Below are 25,637 nucleotides of genomic sequence, written 5' to 3'. Positions count from 1 at the left end.
AATGGTCTTAACTTGCCTATAAAAAGACACAGATTAGCAGAATGGATAAGAAGACAGAATCCATCCTTCTGCAGCATACAAGAAATATACCTTGCATTCCGCCGACCGACCCAGGAACTAGGTGAGTGAGTCTCTGCCCTTACCCGACTCCCACCCAAAACATCATTCACGCCGAACACCTCCACCCCCCTACCCCTGCCTGTGCCTTCGGGCTTGGGGTAGACACGCCCAGGCAGGGAGTAGCTCCCTGTGCCCCGAATCTGCTAGCACCCCACTCTTCCATTCTGCCGACTGACCCAGGAACTAGGTGAGTGAGTCTCTGCCCTTTCCCAACTCCCGCCCAAAACATCATTCACCCCGACCACCCCCTCTCCCCGCACCCCCGCCTGTGCCTGCGGGCTTGGGGTAGACACGCCCAGGCAGGGAGAAGCTCCCTGTGCCCCGAATCTGCTAGCACCCCACTCTTACATTCCGCCGGCCGACCCAGGAACTAGTGAGGAGACTACCAGGAGAGTCAAGACCATCCAGAGTTGTGGACATTGAATTCCTGGCCCCCACACACCACTGGGTCACAAGAGGAGATAGAGAGACCCCACCTGCACCCACTAAAAGAAGATATGGGGAGAAGACAGAATAAGATTTCACCAACAACAGAAAGACCAATATGACACCACCAGAATCTAGGGACTCCACTCCAGCAAGATCTGAAAAGCCCAACCCAGAGCATGAAACAGAGATGGACCTCAAAAATTATCTCAGCAAGATGATAGAGACCTTTAAAGAGGAAACAAGAAAATCCCTTAAAGAAATAGAAGAAAAAGCAAGCAAAAAATTAAATGAAATGGAGGAAAAGACAAACCAAAAAATTCAAGACATAAATAAATCTCTTAAAGAATCTAAAGAAAGCCAAGAAAAAACATCCAAACAAGTGAAGGAAGCTCTTGAAACAGTTCAAAGCATGAAAGCTGAAACAGACACAATAAACAAAACACAGAGTGAGACCATGCTGGAAATGGAAAGGCTAGATAAACGATCAGGAACTAAAGATGTAAGTATAACCAATAGAATTCAAGAGATGGAAGAGAGAATAAGACTCGCTAGAGGATATACATTCATCAACCAAAGAAAACCTCAAGTCCAACAAATCCCTAACACAAAATATCCAGGAAATATGGGACACCATAAAAAGGCCAAACCTAAGAATAATAGGTGTAGAAGAAGGTGAAGAAACACTGCTCAAAGGTACAGAAAACATATTCAACAAAATCATAGAAGAAAGCTTCCCCAACCTACTCTCTGATGGGTCGTGGAAAGGGAAGGCAAAGGACACAGTCAGTAAGACAAAACGACCACCCACAGAATGGGAAAAGATCTTCACCAGCCCCACATCTGACAGAGGACTGATTTCCAAAATATACAAGGAGCTCAAGAAGCTAGCCACCAAAACACCATACAATGAAATTAAAAAGTGGGGTGCAGAACTAAACAGAGATTTTTCAACAGAGGAATCTGAAATGGCTGAAAGACACTTAAGAAAGTGCTCAAAATCCTTGGCCATCAGAGAAATGCAACTCAAAACAACTCTGAGATACCACCTCACACCTGTCAGAATGGCTAAAATCAAAAATACCAATGACAACCTATGCTGGAGAGGATTCGGAGAAGAAGGAACACTCCTCCATTGCTGGTGGGAGTGTGAACTTGTAAGACCATTCTGGAAATCAGTATGGCGGTTGCTCAGAAAAATGGGAATCAATCTACCTCAAGATCCAGCCATTCCTCTCTTGGGTATATACCCAAATAGTGCATGTTCATACAACAAGGACATATGTTCAACCATGTTCATAGCAGCATTGTTTGTAATAGCCAGAACCTGGAAGCAACCTAGATGCCCCTCAACTGAAGAATGGAAAGAGAAAATGTGGTACATTTATACAATGGAGTACTACTCAGCAGAAAAATGCAATGGAATCTTGAAATTCACAGGCAAATGGATGGAACTAGAAGAAACCATCCTGAGTGAGGTAACCCAATCACAAAAAGACAAACATGGTATGTACTCACTCATATATGATTTTTAGACATAGAGCAAAGGTTTACCAGCCTATAATCCTCTTCACCAAAGAAACTAGAAATCATGAAGGACTCTAAGGGATAAATAGACCCCAGGAATGGGACGTGGCATGAACTCCTGAACTAATTGAGAGCATGAGGGTAGGGGAGAGGGTGCTGCCACAATAAGAGCACAAGAAGAAGAGTAGAGGAGAAGAAATGGAGGAGCAGAGATATTGAGTTGGGGGAAGAATAGAGGAGAGAGAGCAGGATGAGAGATACCATATCAGAGGGAGCCACTATAGGTCTGAGAAGAGATCTGGAACTAGGGAGATCTCCAGAGATCTACAAGGATGACACAATCTGACAATCCAGGCAATAGAAGAGAGGATAACCTAAAAGCTCTTCCCCTAAAATGAGATTGATGACTACTCTCTATGCCATCCTACAGCCCTCATCCAGTGGCTAATGGAAGCAGAGACAGACATCCACAGAAATACACTGGAACCTAGTTGAAGAGAGGGAGGAATGAAGAACGAAGGGGTCTGTACCAGGTTGGAGAAACCCACAGAAACAGTTGGCCTGGAAAAAGGGAAAGCATATCGACCCCAGACGCTCTTTGGGAGGCCAGTACAGGACTGATCCAACCCCCTGATCATGGATGCCAATGGGGAGGCCCCTGCACTCCTGGGAGCCTCCGGAGGTGGACTGGCGTTTTGCCCTGGTGTGTGGGGGGGACTATGAGAGCCCATCCCACTTGAACGGATGCGCTCTGTCTCTGGACACATGGGGAGGGGCCTAGGCCCAGCACAGGAAGATTTGGTGGACTTTGTGGAGCCCCTGTTGGGGGCCCTACCCTGCCTGGGGAGTGGTGGGTGGATGGGGTGGGGGGTAGGTTGGAGGTGGGGGAGAAGGAATGGGGGTGAGGGGAGGGAGAGGGAGAGGGGACTTACATGTGAAACAAGCCTGTCCCCTAACTTGAATAAATAATAATAATAATAATAATAATAATAATAATAAGAAGAAGAAGAAGTAAAAAAAAGAAAAATAAATAAAAGGAAGAAAAACCAATAAATGTAATCCACCATATAAACAAATGGAAAGAAAAAAATGATTATCTCATTAGATTCAGAAAAGGCTGACAATTTCCAAAACCTTTTTATGGTAAGTCTTGGAGAGATAAGGGATAGAAGGTGTTGTGATTTAAAAAAAAAAAAAAATGACCATGAGAAAGGAAGACGCTATGTGACAGAGTTCAAGTGGAGAGTTTTTATTAGGGAAAAGGGATCATAAAAATGGGAAAGGGGAGGGGGGAGACTAGCCTCCAGAGACAGGAACAGGATAGACAATACAGGAAAGAGAGGAGAGAGAGAGAGAGAGCAGAAAAGAGAGAGGGGAAGGAAGGGAGAGAGAGGAGGGAAGGAGGGAGAAAGAAGGGTGGAAGGTGGGCAGGACCCTTTTAAAAGGGAACATAGTGAATATGCACAGGTGGTATTTTCAGTGGCTGCAGCTGAGGGTGTATCCTGTCAGAACCCCAAGGGTAGGCCAGTACAAATACCTAAATACTAACTAAATACTATTTATTATAAAAAGATTAGGCATTAGAAAGGGGTAGCAGGTGAGGTGGGGATGAGGACTCATGTTTGTGTTCTCAAGGCTACTTACTGCTGACCTGCAGGTGGGGAGGGTGTTGTTCATCTTTGGGTAACCTGGGAAAGTTTGGGTGCTAGCCATATCCTGGAGTAGCTGGCTATTTCACCTCTACGGATTCAATGCAATCCCCATCAAAATTCTAACACAATTATTCATAGATCTTGAAAGGACAATTCTCAGCTGCATATGGAAAAAACCCAGGTGTTGTGGAAGATTAGTTAAAGATATGTTACATTCTTTTTGTGCTGTAGAATATTTGTTTAGTGATGCAAAGATGTGTTACATTCTTTTATGTTACATTTGTTTAACTCTGTAAAGCTGTGTTACTTTGCCTGTCTAAAACACTCAGTTGGTCTAATAAAGAGTTGAATGGCCAGTAGTAGCTAGGTAGGAGAGGGAGATAGGTGGGGTTGGCATGCAGAAATCATAAATAGAAAGAGGAGGAGATAGAAAAGGAGAAGAGGAGGATGCCAGGGACCAGCCACACAGCCACACAGCTAGCCACAGAGTAAGAAGGAAAAAAAAAGAGATATAGAATAAAGAAAGATAAAAGCCCAGAGGCAAAAAGTTAAGGGTGGTACCACTTCTCCAACTCTAGTGTCCTTGGGATCAGATTGCTCACACCTATACCACCAGGGCCAGCTCTACTGTGTTGCCTAGGAGGTATATGACCACTCTACCCAGTGCTGCAGCTGGTAAGATGTGGGTCCAGCTTTCTCACTCTAGTGACCTCAGGGATGGTTCTCCTACCTGCCACAGACTTGGAGGGGCACGGGGGTGTTTCTCTCCCTTGATCATGCCACCATATGGTAGATGAGGAGCAGGATCTGATCTCTGATGTCCATGTTCTCAGGGCCAGCTCACTCACACATCCATCAATAGGGTCAGCACTACTATGCTGCCCAGACAAGGTACAGGGCCCACTCTCCCTAGGGATGTATCTGGTGAAGGGCAAGGTCAGCTCTCTCATTCCTATTCCAGTGCATGTGGCAATGTGGGAGGGGGCATCTTTCCCTTTCCCTCACCACAATTGCAGATTCAGCTCTCCCATTCTCACAACATGAGGGCAGGCTCAACCATGCCCCTATCTGCAGGGTTGGCACTACTGTGGTACCTGGTGAGGTTCAGGGCCTGTTCTCCTGAATGCTGTAGGCATCAAGGAGCAAAGGTTATAGGGCAGCATCTCTCCCCTGCCCATGCCACATGACAGACAAGAAGTGGGACTGTCTCTCCCTCACTTATGCCCTCAGGGTTGGTTCACCCACACCATCACCAGCAGTATCAGCTCTACTGTGTTGTCCAGGTGATGTGCAGGTTCTGCTCTCCCTAGTGAGGCAGTCAGTGAGATTTTGGGCAAGCTCACTGGTTCTTATGACTTCAGGCCCAGCTCTTCCAACTGAAGTAGGTGGTGAGAGGTGTGGGGAGGACATCTCCCCATTGTTCATGCCACTGTACGGCAGATAAGAGGTAAGGCCACATCTCCCACACTCACATTCTCAGAGCCAGCTCATCCACATCCCTGTTAACAGGGTCAGCTCCATCATGCTGCCCAGGTGAGGTACAGGGTCCGCTGTCTGTAGTGTTGCAGTTGGTGAGGTGCTAGGTCAACTCTTTTGACTGCCACAGGTGGCAAGGGGCAAAGGGGGTTTGAAGACAGAATGTAATCAGGAAAATGAATTAGGAATTAATTAATCAAGAAATTGGAAACAACCTAGATGTCCCTCAGCAGAAGAATGGATTAAAAAAAATACAGTGCATTTGCGCAATGAAGTATTACTCAGCTGTTAAAAATGACATCATGAAATTTACAGACAAATGGATGAAAGTTGAAAAAAATCATTCTGAGTGAGGTATCCCAGACCCAGAAAGACAAATATGGTATGTAGTCACAATGTGTGGATATTAGCTATTAAATAAATGATAGCCAAGCTACAATCCACAGACCCAGAAAGGTTTGGTACAGAAAAAGGGGCTAAGGGGGACACATAGATCTCTCTGTGAGAAAGAAGTAAATTAGATTTTATGGGTGGGCTGGGAATGGATGGGGGAAAGAGAGGGGAATTGGGGTTGAGGAAGGAATTGTGGGGAAAGACAGCTAGAAATGACTGGTATTTGAGGGATGGTATGGAAACCTAGAGTGGTGGAAACTTCTTAAAATACATAAAGGCAATCCAAATAATGGAGACAGAGTCTCAAATGTCCATCTCTTGTCATCAAACAAAACATCCAGTACTGGGACTAGGCTAGATCTAATTGAGTTGTTGGTCAAATAACTCCCATGGAAATCCTCAAACAGCCCAGGGTGTTGCCAAGACAATAGGTTGCTCTCCACAAAGTGACAGCAAGGACACATTGCTGAAGACAACACAAACACAACTCATTGAACATGGAGAGGTAAATCTAGTGCTACATAAAACCTGCAGCCCCCCCCCCCATATTCTAGTGTCTTTGATATAAGAAGGTACTCTGCAAGCTACCAAAAGAGAATTGTAAACACCAACCTAGCCACAAAACATTTGATCTACATTCTGTCCTGCCTGTAAAATACAATAGGGCAATGGTGGTACAAAGCTTGTGGGAGTAACCAACAAATCTCTGATTTGATTTAAGGCCTACTCTATGAAATGGAACCATCCACTACTTGGGCAACCAAGAATCAGAGACTAGATAACCCAGACACCTAGATACCTAGAGTTAAACCAAATAATACTGTTCTTAAAATGACTTAATGTTGAAACTCAAAAAGTTGGAAAACCAAGAACAAACCAAATCCAAGCCAGTACACAGCAAGAAATAATAAAATCAGAGCAGATATCAATAAAATAGTAACAAAGAAAACATTACAAAGAATCAACAAATCTAAGGACATGTTTGAAGAGATCAATCCGCAGTCCGTATGGCTAAGATTTCTTTATTCAGATAAACACCAGCCAAGCGCAAGCCAGATCATGCCAGGGGCAGCAAGGTAGCCAGGCCAGAGAGAGGAGAAGGGAGAAGTGACTATCCACTTGTCCACCGTCCCTTAAGAATCCTCCCCGCTTCACCTTTAGACCTCCCCTCACCACGCCCTCACGGGAGTGTCCCGGCACACCTGTCCAGGCTACTAGGAGGCGGAGCTACAGTGTCTCCCTACAATTCCCCTTTTAGTCTAAAAGAGGATTAAAACTTAATAGTGTAAAACATTCAAAATTAACAATCATAAAGGTGAAGTATAAGAAGATACAATAATCTGCTATTGTACATCCTAACTTTCTATTCCGTCTAAGCCCTAAAGTCATGTGGAAAGGGTGTCTAACTTGAACACCTCCTTCCAATCCCAACTCTAAACCATAAGAAAGTTATTCCTAACTAGCCTTACACTACCCTAATAAACAATAATGGAGAATGGGGGCATAGTATCTTCTAAGTTACTTCCTGCTGAAATGGGACAATGGTAGCCTTGTGGGGTCCTGTGGGGGGGAAAAATGTTAACATAGGGAAAGTCTCTATTGGGTTATCTCCAGTCCATGTTAGATGGAATTTGCTTGATTGAAGATTTAGGTTGAAATCCTCAACTTGATTGAAGTCAGTACTCGAGGCGCTGGTTGGAGTGTCAGTCGAAATGGAGTGAGTTGAATCCAGTGCAGTCAGAGAGGAATGGTCCAATTCTTTTTCCGGAGCATGCATGGATTGTCGTCAGGCAGGTCTTCATTGGATGTATGGGACTCAAATATAAGTGTCATCAGAGAAATGTTTGCTTACACATGTATGTGTACTGTTTCAATGGTTTCAAAGGCAACCATTGAAAAACGACAATTATGAGAGGGTGTAGGCCTTGAAAGAAAGAGCCAAGAAAAGGCAAAGATAGTCCTCCAATACTTTATTTATTCTGTATTATACCAATTTGGCTTCTTGATATAACACAGAAACCTTAAAATTTTGTTAAATAACATGCTTGGATTTTAGGGGAGGAAAGCCAAATCCAACTCTAAATCCAGCATCGATTTAATTGAATAGGGACTAGGAAATGAAGAGAAATAGAGTTATTTGAGAGACAGCTGTAAAGTTTACCATACTGCATGTTCCTTTTGTTTGATGGTTATAGCTACCTTCTTTCCTTTAAGTATTTACCCATGAAGTGTCCTTTGACTTCCGGAGGTGGGTTTTCCTGTGAGGATAAAAACAAAGCACTTCCCATTCCTTTGGGAGGCTTTTATTTATTTCATGAGATATACCTCAGTAAATACCTGTCAGTAGTCCTTGTCAAGAGGGTTGTCTTTTCAACTCAAATCTTGATAAATTTCGATGGTATCCAAAGATTGTCTTCTCCTGTGGAAACAAATGCAAAACCCCTACCCCAACGTAACACATGCCCAGGTTTCCATACCAAGGTCAGTACATCTTTGAAGTACACTGGTTGATTTAGTTCAGCAGTTTTTTCCATAGTCCAGTGTCTTTCCACAGCTGTTTGTCCTTCGTCGTTGGCTTTAAGAAAGTTTAGTGTCAATAAGGTATTATGCAACCTATGTTTGGGGGGTTTTGACTTACCAGCTTGCCTATGGAGCACCTCCTTAAGTGTCCTATTAGACCTCTCAACAGCTGCTTGTCCTGTTGGATTGGGTTGCATACCTGTGACATGCTTTATGTTATAATATTTGAAGAACTGTTCCATTTTTGTGGAGACATATGCTGGAGCATTGTCAGTTTTTATCTGTGCTGGTATGTCCATAACTGCCATCACCTCTAGTAGGTGTGTAATAACGGAATCAGCCTTTTCAGAGTTGAGAGCAGTAGCCCATTGGAAACCTGAGAATGTGTCAATGGTATGATGCACATATTTCAAATTTCCAAATTCTATAAAGTGAAAGACGTCCATTTGCCAGATCTCATTCCTCCGAATGCCTTTAGGATTACAGCCTGCTGGCAGTGGAGTTTGGTTATAAAAGGAACAAGTAGGACAGTTTCTCACTATCTCCTTGGTCTGTTGCCAAGTGATGGAGAAGTCCTTCTTTAAACCCTTGCTATTTACATGATGCTTTTTATGAAATTCTGAGGCTTCTAGCACAGTGCCAATTAATAAACGATCAATCTTGTCATTGTCTTGTGCCAGTGGGCCTGGCAGACCCATATGGGATCTGATATGTGTAATGTACAGAGGATTACTTCTGTGTCTGATTGTTTCCTGTAATTGTAAGAACAACGAGGTTAGTTCAGTATTATCAGGGAAGAATTCTGCAGTCTCTATGTGCAAGACAACTCTCTCCGCATATTGGGAATCAGTAACTATGTTAAGAGGTTCTGTAAAATCCATAAGCACCATGAGAATTGCATATAATTCTGCCTTCTGTACAGATGTGTATGAACTTTGAACTACTTTACTTACCTCACCTGCTTTATAATCAGCCTTACCTGATTTGTTGGCATCAGTGTTGAAGGTAAGAACTCCAGAAATGGGAGTTTGTCTTACAATGCGTGGAAGAATCCAGACTGTCTTTTTTATGAATTTAATTTTGTCGGTTTTGGGATAGTTGTTAGTAATTGTTCCCAAAAAGTCAGTAAAAGCTATCTGCCAATATTCATTATCCTTCCATAAGGAGGAAATTTCATCATTAGTTAAAGGTACTATAATTTCTGCTGAATCTTTTCCAGTCAGCTTAGTTTGCCCTTTAAAATCAAATCATAAATCTCAGTCGGTAGAGCACGGGACTCTTAATCCCAGGGTCGTGGGTTCATGCCCCACGTTGGGTGCCAAGTGAAGAGATCAATCCGCAGTATGTATGGCTAAGATTTCTTTATTCAGATAAACACCAGCCAAGTGCAAGCCAGATCATGCCAGGGGCAGCAAGGCAGCCAGGCCAGAGAGAGGAGAAGGGAGAAGCGACTATCCACTTGTCCTCCGTCCCTTAAGAATCCTCCCCGCTTCACCTTTAGACCTCCCCTCACCACGCCCTCATGGGCGTGTCCCGGTACACCTGTCCGGGCTACTAGGAGGCAGAGCTACAGTGTCTCCCTACACATGTTCTTTGAAAAAATAAGCAAGATTGGCAGATCTTTGGTCCCACTAACCAAAAGAAAGAAAAAGAAGACCCAAATTAACATAATCAGAAATAAGAAGGGAAATTACAACAAACACCTAAGAGATTCAGAATATTAAGGGAATATTTTTAAAACCTGTACTTCATTAAGCTAAAAACATTTTAAAAAGAAGGATGAATTTCTTGATTCCACCAAACCACCAAAATTTAACCAAGAAGTCAACAAAATAGTCATAAAAAGCATTTCAGCTTAAAAAAAAAAAGCCCAGCCTGGTGTGGACTTTAATCCCAGCAGTTGGGAGGCAGAGGGAGATGGATCTCTGTGAGGTCAGGTCAGTCTTGTCTACAAAAGGTTCCAGAAAGGCCAGACCCCTTACACAGAGAAACTTTGTCTCAAAAAACAAATAAACAAAAAACAAAAACAAAATGTCAAGTGCTAGACAGATTCACAGCAGCATTCTACCAGGCATTCAAAGAAAATCTGCAGCCAATTCTTAAACTATTTTTAAAAAAATAGAAACAGAAGGAACACTCTTTCTATGAAGCCAGTATCATTCTAATATCCAAACCATGTAAAGACACACCACAACAAAATGAAAACTACAAGCAAATACTTGCAAAGAGAATGTAGTAGTATACCAAAAATACTATATACCATCCGGGCGTTGGTGGCACGTGCCTTTAATCCGAGCACTTGGGAGGCAGAGGCAGGCGGATCTCTGTGAGTTTGAGGCCAGCCTGGTCTCCAGAGCGAGTTCCAGGATAGGCTCCAAAGCTACACAGAGAAATCCTGCCTTGAAAAACAAAACAAAACAAAACAAAAAATACTATACACCATGAGTAAATTTGCTTTATCTCTGAAATGCAAGAATGGTTCATTATGTGCAAGTCAATAAATGTAGAAAACCATGTAAATGGACTTGAAATCCCATGATCATCCCAATAGATGTAGAGAAGGCCTTTGATAAAAATCCTCCATGCCTTTGTGATTAAAGTCCTAGAGAATCTAGAGTTAGAGGGAGAACAATAAAATCTATATACAAGAAACCCATAGCCAACATCCTCCTAAATAGGAAAAAAAGCTTAAAGAAATCCCATTTGTGTCAGGAATGAAACAGGGCTGCTCACTATCCCCACTCCTTTACAACACTGAGCTCAAAGCACTCACTGGAACAAAAAGTCAAGAGAAAGAAATTAAAAGGATACAAATAGGAAAGGAAAAGGAAAAGGACTATCCTTATTTGCAGACAATATGATATTATACATTATTTTTTGAAAGTATCTCTGAACTTATTTATTTAGAAGCATTTTATGTAATAGTATTTTCAAGAATTGCTAGGAATTTAGGAAGTAACCTCAGAAATACAGAACTGACTTGAGCTTCCTGGGAACAAAGGAAAGTAACAGAGAAGTTGATCCCTGTAAATGAGCTCTCATGTTCAAACAGAAAATCTTATTTGTACCAATTATTTTTTCATCTTAAATTTTACATAAAGTACTGTAAAATATGAGGCAAATAAAAAGCCAGTCTTCAAGTTGTTTTTTTAATCAATGTAACAGTTTTTCAAGCCTGAAAATATCCAAACATGAATCATAAGAAAAGCTTTACTGTAATAGTATACAGCAAAAGTTGTTAACTGACAGTTTCATTTCAAAGCTACACTGGTAACACTGTTGAACTGTAGCTTAAATGTGCCAAAAAGTTTGACATTACAGAAATCAATTTTTTCTAATGAAAATGAGAATAACCTGACAGTTTTGACTAATATAAGCTGTGATATTACTACTTTTAACTTAAAAATATCTCTAAGGTTGTTAAGAAAAATCTTGCCTTCATTCAAGTGTATCATTTCATTCATTGTCTATTGTTGGCTTGATGGTCACTCCTCTTCTTATTTGGCCCCAACCAATTAAATGCCAGTGTTTCTCAACTCATCGGCTAAGAGCAATTTTCTTCTACTTCTGTGCACACAGGATTGGTGAGAACAATTTTACCCAAATCAGCCTTGACTGCACTAACTCTGCCTCCTGTAGACAAAGATCCTATGTTCACCATGAACACTTCATTCTTGGATACCTTTTGGACCTTTGCTGCTTGTTTGTCTCCTTCTGCATGGACACCCAGGAGTTGTCTTAGTAGGAAATTTCTAATTATGTGAATATCTCAGGTAATGCTCCAACAGCTCCAAGGACCTGCCCCACCATTCTATCTGCTTGGCACAACGTTGGGTCAATTTTTGTTCCAACTCCAATAAGACCAACTGGAACAGCATACTGAAGATCATTGTGTTCTGTAAAAAGTGTTACAATCTTGGAAAAGATTGGTTTACACATAAGTAGTCTTCCTTCACTGTCTTTGGAAACGATACCAGGTCTCACTTCTATCTCCTGGCCCACCTTTAATAATCCTTTTAAAATACTGCCACCAGCTACACCCCCCTTTAAGGTCATCAACTTCACAGCCAGGTTTGTTAACATCAAAAGGCCGAATAACAATCAGTCGGGGTTCTGAAGTAAAGTCTCTTAGAGGTACTGAAATTTTCTTTACTATATACTCACAGACAACTTCAATATTGTATTTTAAATGAGCAGAAATTGGAATAATAGGAGCACCTTCAGCTACTGTACCTTGTACAAATGCAAGTATTTCTCCATACTGTTCTTTAGCCTGACTTTCTTTCACCAAATCAATTTTATTTTTCAGAATCAAAATATGTTTTAGTTTCATAATCTCAATAGCAGCCAGATGTTCAGAAGTTTGAGGCTGAGGACAAGATTTATTACCAGCTATCAACAGAAGAGCTGCATCCATCACTGCTGCACCATTCAGCATAGTTACCATCAAAATTTCATGACCAGGACAGTCAACAAAGTAAACATGTCTGACTAGTTTGAAGTTTCCTTTTGTCCCTGGAATATCTGAAGGAAACTCATCAGGTGTACTATTTCCACAAGATCTGTAACATTCTGGTCGAGGACAACTTGAGTCATCAAACTTGTAAATCTCGGCATAAGCATATCCAAGTTTTATGGTAATATTCCTTTGCAATTCATTTTTTAATCTGACAGTGTGAACACCAGAAATGACTTTTACAACTGTAGATTTCCCATGAGCAACATGACCAATTGTACCTATATTAATTGTGGCTTGTCTGCTGATAACTTCCTGTGAAAGGGGAGTCAACTTGGTAATATCCAAGGTGGAGAGATCCTGACAAGAAAGGTGTGGCTGCCCGAGAGTAACACCAGCTTCCGGACAGTAACACTGGCTTCTCCGCCCGCCATCTTACTCACTAGATGATATTATATGTTATTGATGACAAAAATTCTACTAGAAAATTTCTAGAAATAATAAGCAAGTTCAGCAACATGGCAGAATAAAGACTCAACTTGCAAAAAGCATAGCTTTTCTATACACCACCAGCAAACATACAGAGCACATTGTGGGAACACTTCCATTCACAATAGCTGCAAAGACAACAAAATATCTAGGAATGAACCTAACAAAGAAAGAGAATGACATCTACAATGAAAACTTTAAGCTTCTGAAAAAGAGATAGAAGCACTAAAACATGGAAAAATATTCCAGGCTTATGGATTGGTAGAGGAAGCATTGTAAAAATGACAGTTCTACCAACAACTATTGATTCAATCCAATTACAATAAAAAATCTCCATCTTGTTCCACAAAGAAATAGAAAAGGCTATCCTAAATTTCATATGGAACCACAAAAGAACCCACATAGCCAATACATTCCTAATGGGAAAAAATACAGTGTTGGAGGGATTACAATTTCAGACCTTAAGATATATGACAGGAGTTCCATCTCACCGTCCAGTGCCCTGCTCAGAGCCTCCGGAGTCCTGGGGACTGCACACTGGGGAACCCATCCAGGAGGAACAGCCCATCCAGAGTCTGCCAATGTCAAGGTACTAGTCCCACCTCCAGCCAAGGGAAGAAGAGAGCCATCAGAATATTGGACATACTTGCATGCACCCACCAGAAGGGAATTTTGGACCTGTACCCACCAGAAAAGGAAGATTTCCCACCTGTACCCACTGGAAGAAGGGATGGGAAAAGACAATATAAAAACACATTCAACAAAAAAAAAACAATATGACACCAGAAGAGTCTAGGGACTTTACACCTGAACATCCCAATGCAGATGAACCAGAAGAGAATGACCTTAAAAACAACTTGATGAAAATAATAGAGGCCTTGAAAGAGGGTATTAGAAAATCCCTTGAAAAAATGGAAGAAAACAAACCAAAAAAAAATACAAGACATCAATAAATCTCTTAAGTAAAGCCAAGTAAAAACAACCAAACAGATGAGATAAACAATTCTGACAGTTCAAGACCTGAAAACTGAAATAGAGACAATAAAGAAAACACAAACTGAAGGAATGCTGCAAATAGAGAAGCTGGGTAAACTATTAGGAACTACAGATGCAAGCATAAACAACAGAATACAAGAGATGGAGGACAGAATCTCAGATGCTGACGATAAACTAGAGGGAATGAATTCATCAAGAAATGAAACTCTTAAGTCCAAAAAATCCCATATACAAAATATCCAGGAAATATGGGATACTGTGGAAAGACCAAAACTAAGAATAATAGGTATAGAAGAAGGTGAGGAAACTCACCTCAAAGGCACAGAAAATACATTCAACAAAATCATAGAAGAAAAGTTCCCCAACCTAAAGAAAGACATGTCAAAGGGGGATCAAAGGGATACAAATTGGAAAGGAAGAAGTCAAACTTTCACTATTTGCAGATGATATGATAGTCTACATTAGTGACCCGAAAAACTCTACCAGGGAACTCCTACAGCTGATAAACACCTTCAGCAAGGTAGCAGGATACAAAATTAACTCAAAAAATCAGTAGTCCTACTATATACAGATGATGAATCCAATGATAAAGGAATCAGGGAAACATCACCTTTCATAATATCCACAAGCAACATAAAATATCTGGGGGAAACACTAACCAAAAAAAAAAAGTGAAAGACCTGTACAATAAGAACTTTGAGACTTTAAAGAAAGAAATTAAAGAAGATACCAGAAAATGGAAAGATCACCCATGCTCTTGGACAGGTAGAATCAACATAGTAAAAATGGCAATCCTGCCAAAAGCAATCTACAGATTCAACACAGTCCCCATCAAAATCCCAACACAGTTTTTCACAGACATTGAAAGAACAATACTCAACTGTATATGGAAAAATAAAAAACCCAGGATAGCCAAAACAACTCTTTACAATAAAAGATCTTCTGGAGGCATCACCATTCCTGACTTCAAGCTCTACTATAGAGCCATAGTTCTGAAAACAGCTTGGTACTGGCACAAGAATAGAGAGATAGACCAATGGAATCGATTAGAAGACCCAGATATTAACTCATGCACCTACGAACACCTTATTTTTGAAAAAGGTACTAAATCTATACAATGGAAAAAAGATAGCATCTTCAACAAATGGTGCTGGCACAATTGGATTCGGACATGCAGAAGATTGCAGATAGATCCATACCTGTTACCATGCACAAAACTTAAGTGCAAATACATCAAAGATCTCAGCATAAATCCAGCCACACTGAATCTTCTAGAAGAGAAAGTGGGAATTACCCTGAAGAAATTGGCACAGGAGACCACTTCCTGAACATTCTGCCAGTAGCACAGACATTGAGGTCTGCAAATAATAAATGGGACCTCCTGAAACTGAGAAGCTTCTGTAAGGCAAAGGACACAGTCAGTAAGACAAAACGACCGCCCATAGAATGGGAAAAGATCTTCACCAGCCCCACATCTGACAGAGGACTGATTTCCAAAATATATAAGGAGCTCAAGAAGCTAGCCACCAAAACACAAAACAATGAAATTAAAAAGTGGGATGCAGAACTAAATGGAGAAATCTCAACAGAGGAATCTGAAATGGCTGAAAGACACTTAAGAAAGTGCTCAAAATCCTTGGCCATCAGAGAAATGCAACTCAAAACAACTCAGAGATACCACCTCATACCTGTCAGAATGGCTAAAATCAAAAATACCAATGACAATGTATGCTGGAGAGGATGTGGAGAAAAAGGAACACTTCTCCATTGCTGGTGGGAGTGTGAACTTGTTAAGACCACTCTGGAAATCAGTATGGTGGTTGCTCAGAAAAATGGGAATCAGTCTACCTCAAGATCCAGCCATTACACTCTTGGCTATATAACCATATAGCGCATGTTCATACAACAAGACATATGTTCAACCATGTTCATAGCAGCATTGTTTGTAATAGCCAGAACCTGGAAACAACCTAGATGCCCCTCAACTGAAGAATGGACAGAGAAAATGTGGTACATTTATACAATGGAGTACTACTCAGCAGAAAAAAGCAATGGAATCTTGAAATTCACAGGCAAATGGATGGAACTAGAAGAAACCATCCTGAGTGAGGTAACCCAGTCACAAAAAGACAAACATGGTATGTACTCACTCATATATGAATTTTAGACATAGAGCAAAGGATTACCAGCCTATAATCCTCTTCACCAAAGAAACTAGGAAACAAGAAAGACTCTAAGGGATACATGGACCCCAGGAATGGGACGTGGCATGAACTCCTGAGATAATTGGGAGCATGAGGGTAGGGGAGAGGGTGCTGCCACAATAAGAGCAGGAGAAGAGAAGTAGAGGAGAAGAAATGGAGGAGCAGAAATATTGAGTCCGGGGAAGAATAGAGGAGAGAGAGCAGGATAAGAGATACCACATTAGAGGGAGCCACTATAGGTCCAAGAAGAAATCTGGCACTAGGGAGATCTCCAGAGACCTAAAATGATGACACAATCTGACAATCCAGGCAATGGTGGAGAGGATAACCTAAAAGCCCTTTCCCTAAAATGAGATTGATGACTACTCTTTATGCCATCCTAGAGCCCTCATCCAGTGGCTGATGGAAGCAGAGACAGACATCCACAGAAATACACTGAGATGAAATCTGGAACCTAGTTGAAGAAAGGGAGGAATGAAGATCGAAGGGATATGTACCAGGTTGGAGAAACCCACGGGAACAGATGGCCTGAACAAGGGGGAGCACATCGACCCCAGATGCTATCTGGGAGGCCAGTACAAGACTGATCCAGCCCCCTGAACATGGATGTCAATAAGGAGGCCTCTGCACTCCAGGGAGCCTCTGGTAGTGGATTAGTATTTTTCCCTGTGGTAAGAAGGGACTTTGAGAGCCCATCCCACATGAAGGGATACACTCTGGCCCTGGACACATGGCCCAGCACAAGAAGATTTGGTAGACTTTGCAGAGCCCCCATTGAGGGCCCTACCCTGCCTGGGGAGTAGTGGGTGGATGGGATGGAGGGTAGGTAGAGGGTGGGGGAGGAGGGATGGGAGTGAGGGGAGGGAGAGGGAGAGGGAGAAGGGACTTACATGTGAAACAAGCTTGTTCCCTAACTTGAACTAATAAAAAACATTAAAAAAAAAGAAAGACATGCCAATGGAAGCTTGCCAAACACCAAATAGAGTGGACCACAGAAGGTCCACTCGCCACATAATTATCAAAACCCCAAACATACATACAGAATAAAGAAAGAATATTTAGAGTGGGAAAGAAAAAAGGCCAAGTAACATATAAAGGCAAACCTATCAGAATTACATCTGACTTCTCCATGGAAACTCTGAAAGCCAGAAGCTCCTTGATAGATATTCTACCATCACTATGAGATCAGGGATGCCAGCCCAGGCTACTATATCCAGCAAAGCTTTCAAACACTGTGGGTGGAGAAAACAATACATTCCGTGGCAACCAGATTTAAACAATACATATCCACTAATCCATGCCTGCAGAAAGTTTTGGAAGGAAAACTCCAACCCAAGGAAGTTAACTACACTCACAAAAACATAGGCAATAGATAATGCCCTTTCACCAACAGTCAAAAGAAAAACAGGGGTGGAAATCGACACACAATAACACCACTACCACCAAATCCAAAACAAACAAAAATGAACAATCAATGTTCATTAATATCCCTCTTAACTCTCCTAAAAATAGACACAGGCTAACAGAACGGACAGGAAGACAGAATCTATCCTCAACTTCAAAGACAGATTGCACCTCAGAGTTAAGGGAAACGATTTTCCAATCCAATGGATCCAAGAAACAAGCAGGTGAAGCAATCCTAATATCTAACAAATTAGACTTCAAACTAAAATCAATCAAAAGAGATGAAGAAGGGCATTTCATACTTCTTCATCACAGGAAAAGTGATGTGATATACTCATCACAGGAAAAGTCCATCAAGACGAAGTCTCAATCCTGAGCATCTATGCCCCAAATATGAAGGCACCCACATTTGTGAAAGAAACACTACTAAAGCTCAAACCACACATAAAACCACACACACTTATAGTAGGAGACTTCAATACCCCCCTTACGCCACCCTACAAGACCACCAGACAGAAACTTAACAAAGAAACAAAGGATCTGAAAGAAGTTATGACCCACTGGGGTTAACGGATATCTATAGAGCATTCCATCCAAACTCAAAAGAATATACTTTCTTCTTAGTGCTACATGGCACCTTCTTTAAAATTGACCACATAGTAGGCAACAAAGCAAACCTCCATAGTTACAAAAGAATTGAAATAACCCCCTGTATCTTATCAGATCATCATTCATTAAAGCTAGAATTCAGCAACAATATGAATGGTAGAAAACCTGCATACTCTTGGAAAATGAATAACACCCAATTGCACCATTCCTGGGTTGAGGAAGAAGTAAAAAACAAATTAAATACTTCCTAGAATCTAATGAGTATGCAGACACAACATACCCAAACTTATGGGACTCTCTAAAAGCAGTGCTAAGAGGGAAGTTCATAGCACTAAGTGCCCACATGAAGAAACTGGAGAAAAGTCACATTAGAGAACTGACAGAACAACTGAAAGCATTAGAACAAAAAGAAGCAAACTCACCAAGGAGGAGTAGACCCCAGGAAATAATCAACCTGAGAGCTGAAATCAGTAAAGTAGAAACTAGGAAAACATTACATAAAATCAATGAAACAAAGAGTTGGTTCTTTGAGAAGATCAACAAGATAGACAAACCTCTTTCCAAACTAACCAAAAGGCAGAGAGAGAGCATGCTAATTAACAAAATCAGAAACGAAAAGGGGGATATAACATCGGACACTGTGGAAATCCAGAGAATCTTCAGGTCATACTTTGAAAATCTGTACTCCACAAAATTCAAAAATCTAATGGAAATGGACAGTTTTCTGGATAAATATCACTTACCAAAATTAAATCAAGATCAGATAAACAGTTTAAATCGACCCATAACCCCTAATAAAATAGAAGAAGTCATCAAAAGCCTCCCAAACAAAAAAAGCCCAGGACCAGATGGCTTCACTCCAGAATTCTACCAGAAATTCAAACAAGAGCTGATACCAGTACTCCTCAAACTGTTCCGCACAATAGAAGCAGATGGGATATTGCCAAACTCTTTCTATGAGGCTACAATCACTTTGATACTCGAGCAACACAAAGATAAGAAGAGAACTACAGACCGATATCCCTCATGAATATTGATGCTAAAATACTCAATAAAGTATTGGCGAATCGAATCCAAGAACATATTAGAAAAATCATCCACCACAATCAAGTAGGCTTCATCCCAGGGATGCAAGGATGGTTCAACATACGAAAATCCATCAATGTAATCCACCATATAAACAAACTGAAAAAGAAAAACCACATGATCATCTCACTAGATGCTGAAAAAGCCTTTGACAAAATCCAACATCCCTTCATGATAAAGATCTTGGAGAGAACAGGAATAACAGGAACATATCTAAACATGATAAACGCAATATACACCAAACCAATAGCCAACATCAAACTAAATGGAGAGAAACTCAAAGCGTTTCCTCTAAAATAAGGAAAAAGGCAAGGCTGTCCACTCTCTCCATACCTCTTCAATGTTGTACTTGATGTTCTAGATAGAGCAATAAGACAAGAATAGGGGATCAAAGGGATACAAATTGGAAAGGAAGAAGTCAAACTTTCACTATTTGCAGATGATATGATAGTCTACATTAGTGACCCGAAAAACTCTACCAGGAAACTCCTACAGCTGATAAACACCTTCAGCAAGGTAGCAGGATACAAAATATACTCAAAAAATCTGTAGCCCTACTGTATACAGATGAGAAACCCAATGACAAAGAAATCATGGAAACATCACCTTTCATAATATCCACAAGCAACATAAAATATCTGGGGGAAACACTAACCAAAAAAAAAAGTGAAAGACCTGTACAATAAGAACTTTGAGACTTTAAAGAAGATACCAGAAAATGGAAAGATCTCCCATGCTCTTAGATAGGTATAATTAACACAGTAAAAATGGCAATCCTACCAAAAACAATCTACAGATTCAACGCAATCCCCATCAAAATCCCAACACAGTTTTTCACAGACATTGAAAGAACAATACTCAACTTTATATGGAAAAACAAAAAACCCAGGATAGCCAAAACAACTCTTTACAATAAAAGATCTTCTGGAGGCATCACCATTCCTGACTTCAAGATCTACTATAGAGCCATAGTTCTGAAAACAGCTTGGTACTGGCACAAGAATAGAGAGATAGACCAATGGAATCGATTTGAAGACCCAGATATTAACTCACGCACCTACGAACACCTTATTTTTGACAAAGGTGCTAAATCTATACAATGGAAAAAAGATAGCATCTTCAACAAATGGTGCTGGCACAATTGGATTCAGACATGCAGAAGACTGCAGATAGATCCCTACCTGTCACCATGCACAAAACTTAAGTGCAAATGCATCAAAGATCTCTCCATAAATCCAGCCACACTGAATCTTCTAGAAGAGAAAGTGGGAATTACCCTTGAAAAAATTGGCACAGGAGACCGCTTCCTGAACATCACGCCAGTAGCACAGACACTGAGGTCTGCAATTAATAAGTGGGACCTCTTGAAACTGAGAAGCTTCTGTAAGGCGAAGGACACAGTCAGTATGACAAAACAACCACCCACAGAATGGGAAAAGATCTTGACCAGCTCCACATCTAACAGAGGGCTGATTTCCAAAATATATAAGGAGCTCAAGAAGTTAGCCACCAAAACACCAAACAATGAAATTAAAAAGTGAGGTACAGAACTAAACAGAGAATTTTCAACAGAGGAATCTGAAATGGCTGAAAGACACTTAAGAAAATGCTCAAAATCCTTGGCCATCATAGAAATGCAACTTAAAACAACTCAGAGATACCACCTCATACGTATCAGAATGGCTAAAATCAAAAATACCAATGACAACCTATGCTGGAGAGGATTCGGAGAAGAAGGAACACTCCTCCATTGCTGGTGGGAGTGTGAACTTGTAAGACCACTCTGGAAATCATATGGCAGTTGCTCAGAAAAATAGGAATCAATCTACCTCAAGATCCAGCCATTCCTCTCTTGGGTATATACCCAAATAATGCATGTTCATACAACAAGGACATCTGTTCAACCATGTTCATAGCAGCATTGTTTGCAATAGCAAGAACCTGGAAGCAACCTAGATGCCCCTCAACTGAAGAATGGATAGAGAAAATGTGATACCTTTATACAATGGAGTACTACTCAGCAGAAAAAAGCAATGGAATCTTGAAATTCGCAGGCAAATGGATGGAACTAGTAGAAACCATCCTGAGTGAGGTAACCCAGTCACAAAAAGTCAAACATGGTATGTACTCACTCATATATGAATTTTAGACACAGAGCAAAGGATTACCAGCCTATAATCCTCTTCACCAAAGAAACTAGAAATCATGAAGGACTCTAAGGGATAAATAGACCCCAGGAATGGGACGTGGCATGAACTCCTGAGCTAATTGGGAGCATGAGGGTAGAGGAGAGGGTGCTGCCACAATAAGAGCAGGAGAAGAGGAGTAGAGGAGAGGAAATGGAGGAGCAGGGATATTGAGTAGGGGGAAGAATAGAGGAAAGAGAGCAGGATGAGAGATACCATACTAGTGGGAGTCACTATAGGTCCGAGAAGAGATCTGGAACCAGGGAGATCTCCAGAGACCTACAAGGATGACACAATCTGACAATCCAGGCAATAGAAGAGAGGATAACCTAAAAGCCCTTCCCCTAAAATGAGATTGATGACTACTCTTTATGCCATCCTAGAGCCCTCATCCAGTGGCTGATGGAAGCAGAGACAGACATCCACAGAAATACACTGAGATGAAATCTGGAACCTAGTTGAAGAAAGGGAGGCATGAAGATTGTAGGGGTCTGTACCAGGTTGGAGAAACCCACAGAAACAGTTGGCCTGAAAAAGGGAAAACATATCGAACCCAGGCACTATCTGGGAAGCTAGTACAAGACTGATCCAGCCCCCTGAACATGGATGCCAATAAGGAGGCCCCTGCACTCCAGGGAGCCTCTAGAAGTGGATTAGTATTTTTCCCTGTGGTAAGAAGGGACTTTGAGAGCCCATCCCACGTGCAGGGTTACACTCTGGCTCTGGACACATGGGGAAGGGCCTAGGCCCAGCCCAGGAAGATTTGGTGGACTTTGCAGAGCCCCTGTTGAGGGCCCTACCCTGTCTGGGGAGTGGTAGGTGGAAGGGGTGGGGGAGTAGGTTGGAGGTGGGGGAGGAGGGATGTGGGACAGTGGAGAGAGAGGGAGAAGGGACTTACATGTGAAACAAGCCTGTTCCCTAACTTGAATTTATATATATATATATATATAATATATATATATATATATATATATATATATATGAAACAAGATTGTTTTACATGACAATCCCAGTTCCCTTCTACCTGCTGTCCTCGTCTACCACCACCCCAACTCAAACCCTACCTATCACATATCCTTTCTTCTATTCTTCCCCTGACTCAACCTTTCTGCTCCCTCATGACCTCTGCATCCTTCCTCTTCTTCCCTTCTCATTCTCATAGCTCCCTCCCCCCTCTTCCCCTGCTCTCAATTTGCTCAGGGGATCTTGACCCTTTCCCCTTCTCCAGGGGACCATGTATGTCTCTCTTAGGGTCCTCCTTGTTCTCTCTATTATTTTTGATAATTGCACATGAATCTATTATTAGATAAATTAAAATTCCACTATGTAATCACTGAGTGTGATGGCTAGTTTTATTGTCAACTTAACAGAATTTAAAATCACCTAGGAGATGGGCATCTGAGCCTGGTAGTGGGAAGTATTTTGACTATGTTAATTGATGTGGGAAGAATCTTCTAAACTATAGGTGAGACTATTCCCTGGCAAAGGATCCAGGATTGTATACAATGAAGAAAATGAGCTGAGCACTAGTATGCATTTTTCCTGATTGTGGATGTAATATGACTGGTTCCTTCAAGATCCTACAGCTCTGACTAGACCAAAATGAACTATAATCTGAACTATGTGCTAGAATAAACCCTCCCTTAAATTGTTCTTGTCTGAAACAGAAAGAGAAACTAAAATGAGTCAACCAGGAATCTTTATCCTGGAAAAAATAAGTTTTGTGTCTGCACAAATACTGCATATTGTTATCCATAGAAATATTTACAATAATAAAAATGAGAAATAATCCAGATACCTTCAGTGTGTGAGTGGATAGAGAAACAGTGATACATCCACACTTTCTAACATAGTGATGTGTTTTAAAATAATCACTTGTATAAGCATTAACTTAGATAAGGAAGTTATTCTGAATTTAAAAGGTCAGTTACAAAAGATTGCACATCATATGATTCCTATAACATTCTCAAAATGATAATTTCTTTGAAAGAGAACATATTAATGCCTACTAAGGATTAATGACAAGGTTCTTGTGAGAAAGCAGTAGATGTGACTATAAAATGATAACATAGGGAATCTTTATCATAATAGAACTATTATATCTCATGACTGTGGAGATGATACATTAAACTATATGCATTGATAATTGCATAGCAAACATATACAATTGAGTACAAATAAAACATAAAATGAATTAAGGTGGATGAGCTGTATCTATGTTAATATTCTTTTTTCTATGTTAATATTCTTATCATGGTGTTGTGCTATAGCTTTTCAAAATTTTTATAATTTAGGGAAAATGCAGCACCAGTAACTCCTTTTTGTGGTGTTTTTAAACAGTGTGACTTTTCAATTCTGTGGGAATAATTTTTCAACATGTAAGCCTCCTACATGTAAAAAGACCAATCCTCTTAAAAATTACAAACTTCAGCACAAAACAAGATCTAATTAACAAGAAAGGTATTTGCTTTTTAACTTGTTTTTATTTTAATATTTTGAAAAGAGATGAGTGTTGTATAATTTTTCATTAGGACAAATGACATTTCAAATGAGGATATAAGTTGTTTCCAGGGGAGTAAAAGTAACATTTCTCAATAAACACATGAGCTTCAATACTGCTCTGGGTGTCTAGCTCTCTCAAATTCAGCTTTCAGTTATGGTTGATTTCAGCTGTAGGTTGTATCACACCCTTAAATGAAGACTGGCCTTGTGTTGGTGGTGTACTGTATGGAAGTTGATTTGGCACGTTTTTAGACTCAAGATCATTAGGCATTGATGGATAGGTAACCACTTTAGAAGTTGAGGGTGCACCTAAGTTGATCATTGGTACAATCTGGAGTCTACCTGCATGAGACACAGGATGATTCTGAGGTCTTACTGAATCAATAATTGGTTGATCTTGAGAATTTGCAATAGAGTTAGAGAGAGAACTCCAGGGCTCAACTGTGCCACTTGGTTGGGGAATCCTGGCACCTTCAGAAAGAGAAAAATCAAAAGTTTTATTTGATATTAGGGCCTCTATGGGTACAACTGTTTTGTTAACAGCTGCACCTGGAGTAAAAATTCCCCAGGGTATCACTTTGTCAGATAAAGAAATATTTGGTGTTAAGTTGGCTTGAGTTGTGTATTGATTCTGAGATCCATTTTGCATGACTTTCACATTTGTATAGTCCTCTAAATTAGGAGCATTTCCTGTCCAAGCTTCATCAGTTGTACTAGCGTCATGAGAATGGACAGGCTCCACTTCATCATCCACAGATGGACTCCATTGTTTAATTATATCTGCCATGATTTTATCAAAAGTCTGTTCAGGAGTATCCACTACAAAACCCCAGGGTTTAACTGTATCAGCCGTAGGAGAAGTATATGGGATAGCTGTTTCAGAAACAAGCTGAGATAATGGATATTTATAAAAACTACCTACACTAGGTTGAGGGGTAACCTGATGAATTAAATTCTGTCCAGAATTTTCTGGAAGTCTGGCACCAGTCAATAACTTCATTTGCTGAGCTTGAAGCCTGACAGCTACTGGGGTTTGGCTTTTATCAAAGAACATTTTATGGATATTAGTATTAGAATCTGTATCACTAAAATTAAAGACTGTTGGGAAATTTTTGACATTTTTTGTTTGTGAAGAAATACCTAAGTTTCTTTGCAAAGACCTCAAGGAGGAATTAGGAGAGGCCGAGGTTGAAATATAATTATGGCTATGTCTGATCTGGGGGACATGCTCGCTTTCCTGCATTGTCCTACAGTGTAAGGAGGAAGTAGGATTCAGTAGCTTCTTAGATGCTTTGATGAATCGTTTCATCCAGGAAAAGTAGGGAGCTGTTCTAATGATGACTGTGGGATTTTGACATATCCTTGATGTCTTGTGTATGAGGCCCACCAGTTCCCAGTGGTTCTTTAGGAGGCATAGAACAGGACTGGCTCTCTGTATCTGAATAAGAAAACCAAGAAATATTTGTCACTTATGAAGTCTACTGTGCATACAGTTCATATGCTATGTGAAAAAGAGGGGAAAATTCAAAATAATATTCATTATCAAGCAGCTCCCAGAAATTACCAGTATAAGACTAGGCACATACAGTTC

At 40.7% G+C, this 25,637-nt stretch overlaps 1 protein-coding gene and 1 pseudogene across 1 annotated transcript in view; both read right to left on the bottom strand.

Moving 5' to 3' along the window:
• Positions 1–11,852: 11,852 nt before the first annotated feature.
• Positions 11,853–13,609, bottom strand: LOC100768010 (annotated as a pseudogene).
• An 11,211-nt stretch (positions 13,610–24,820) lies between these two features.
• LOC100768301 overlaps positions 24,821–25,637 on the bottom strand; it is a 45,598-nt gene continuing 44,781 nt past the window's right edge. Inside the window, exons 9-10 of the mRNA XM_035449729.1 lie at positions 25,338–25,484; positions 24,821–24,865 (exon numbers count right to left, since the gene is read on the bottom strand). Of these exons, the coding sequence (XP_035305620.1) occupies positions 24,821–24,865; positions 25,338–25,484 (192 nt within the window). The remainder of the gene's footprint in view (positions 24,866–25,337; positions 25,485–25,637) is intronic.

Source organism: Cricetulus griseus, chromosome X (genome assembly GCF_003668045.3).
Source record: "Cricetulus griseus strain 17A/GY chromosome X, alternate assembly CriGri-PICRH-1.0, whole genome shotgun sequence".
Classification (NCBI taxonomy): domain Eukaryota; kingdom Metazoa; phylum Chordata; class Mammalia; order Rodentia; family Cricetidae; genus Cricetulus; species Cricetulus griseus.
This window is presented reverse-complemented; position numbering and strand designations above follow the sequence as displayed.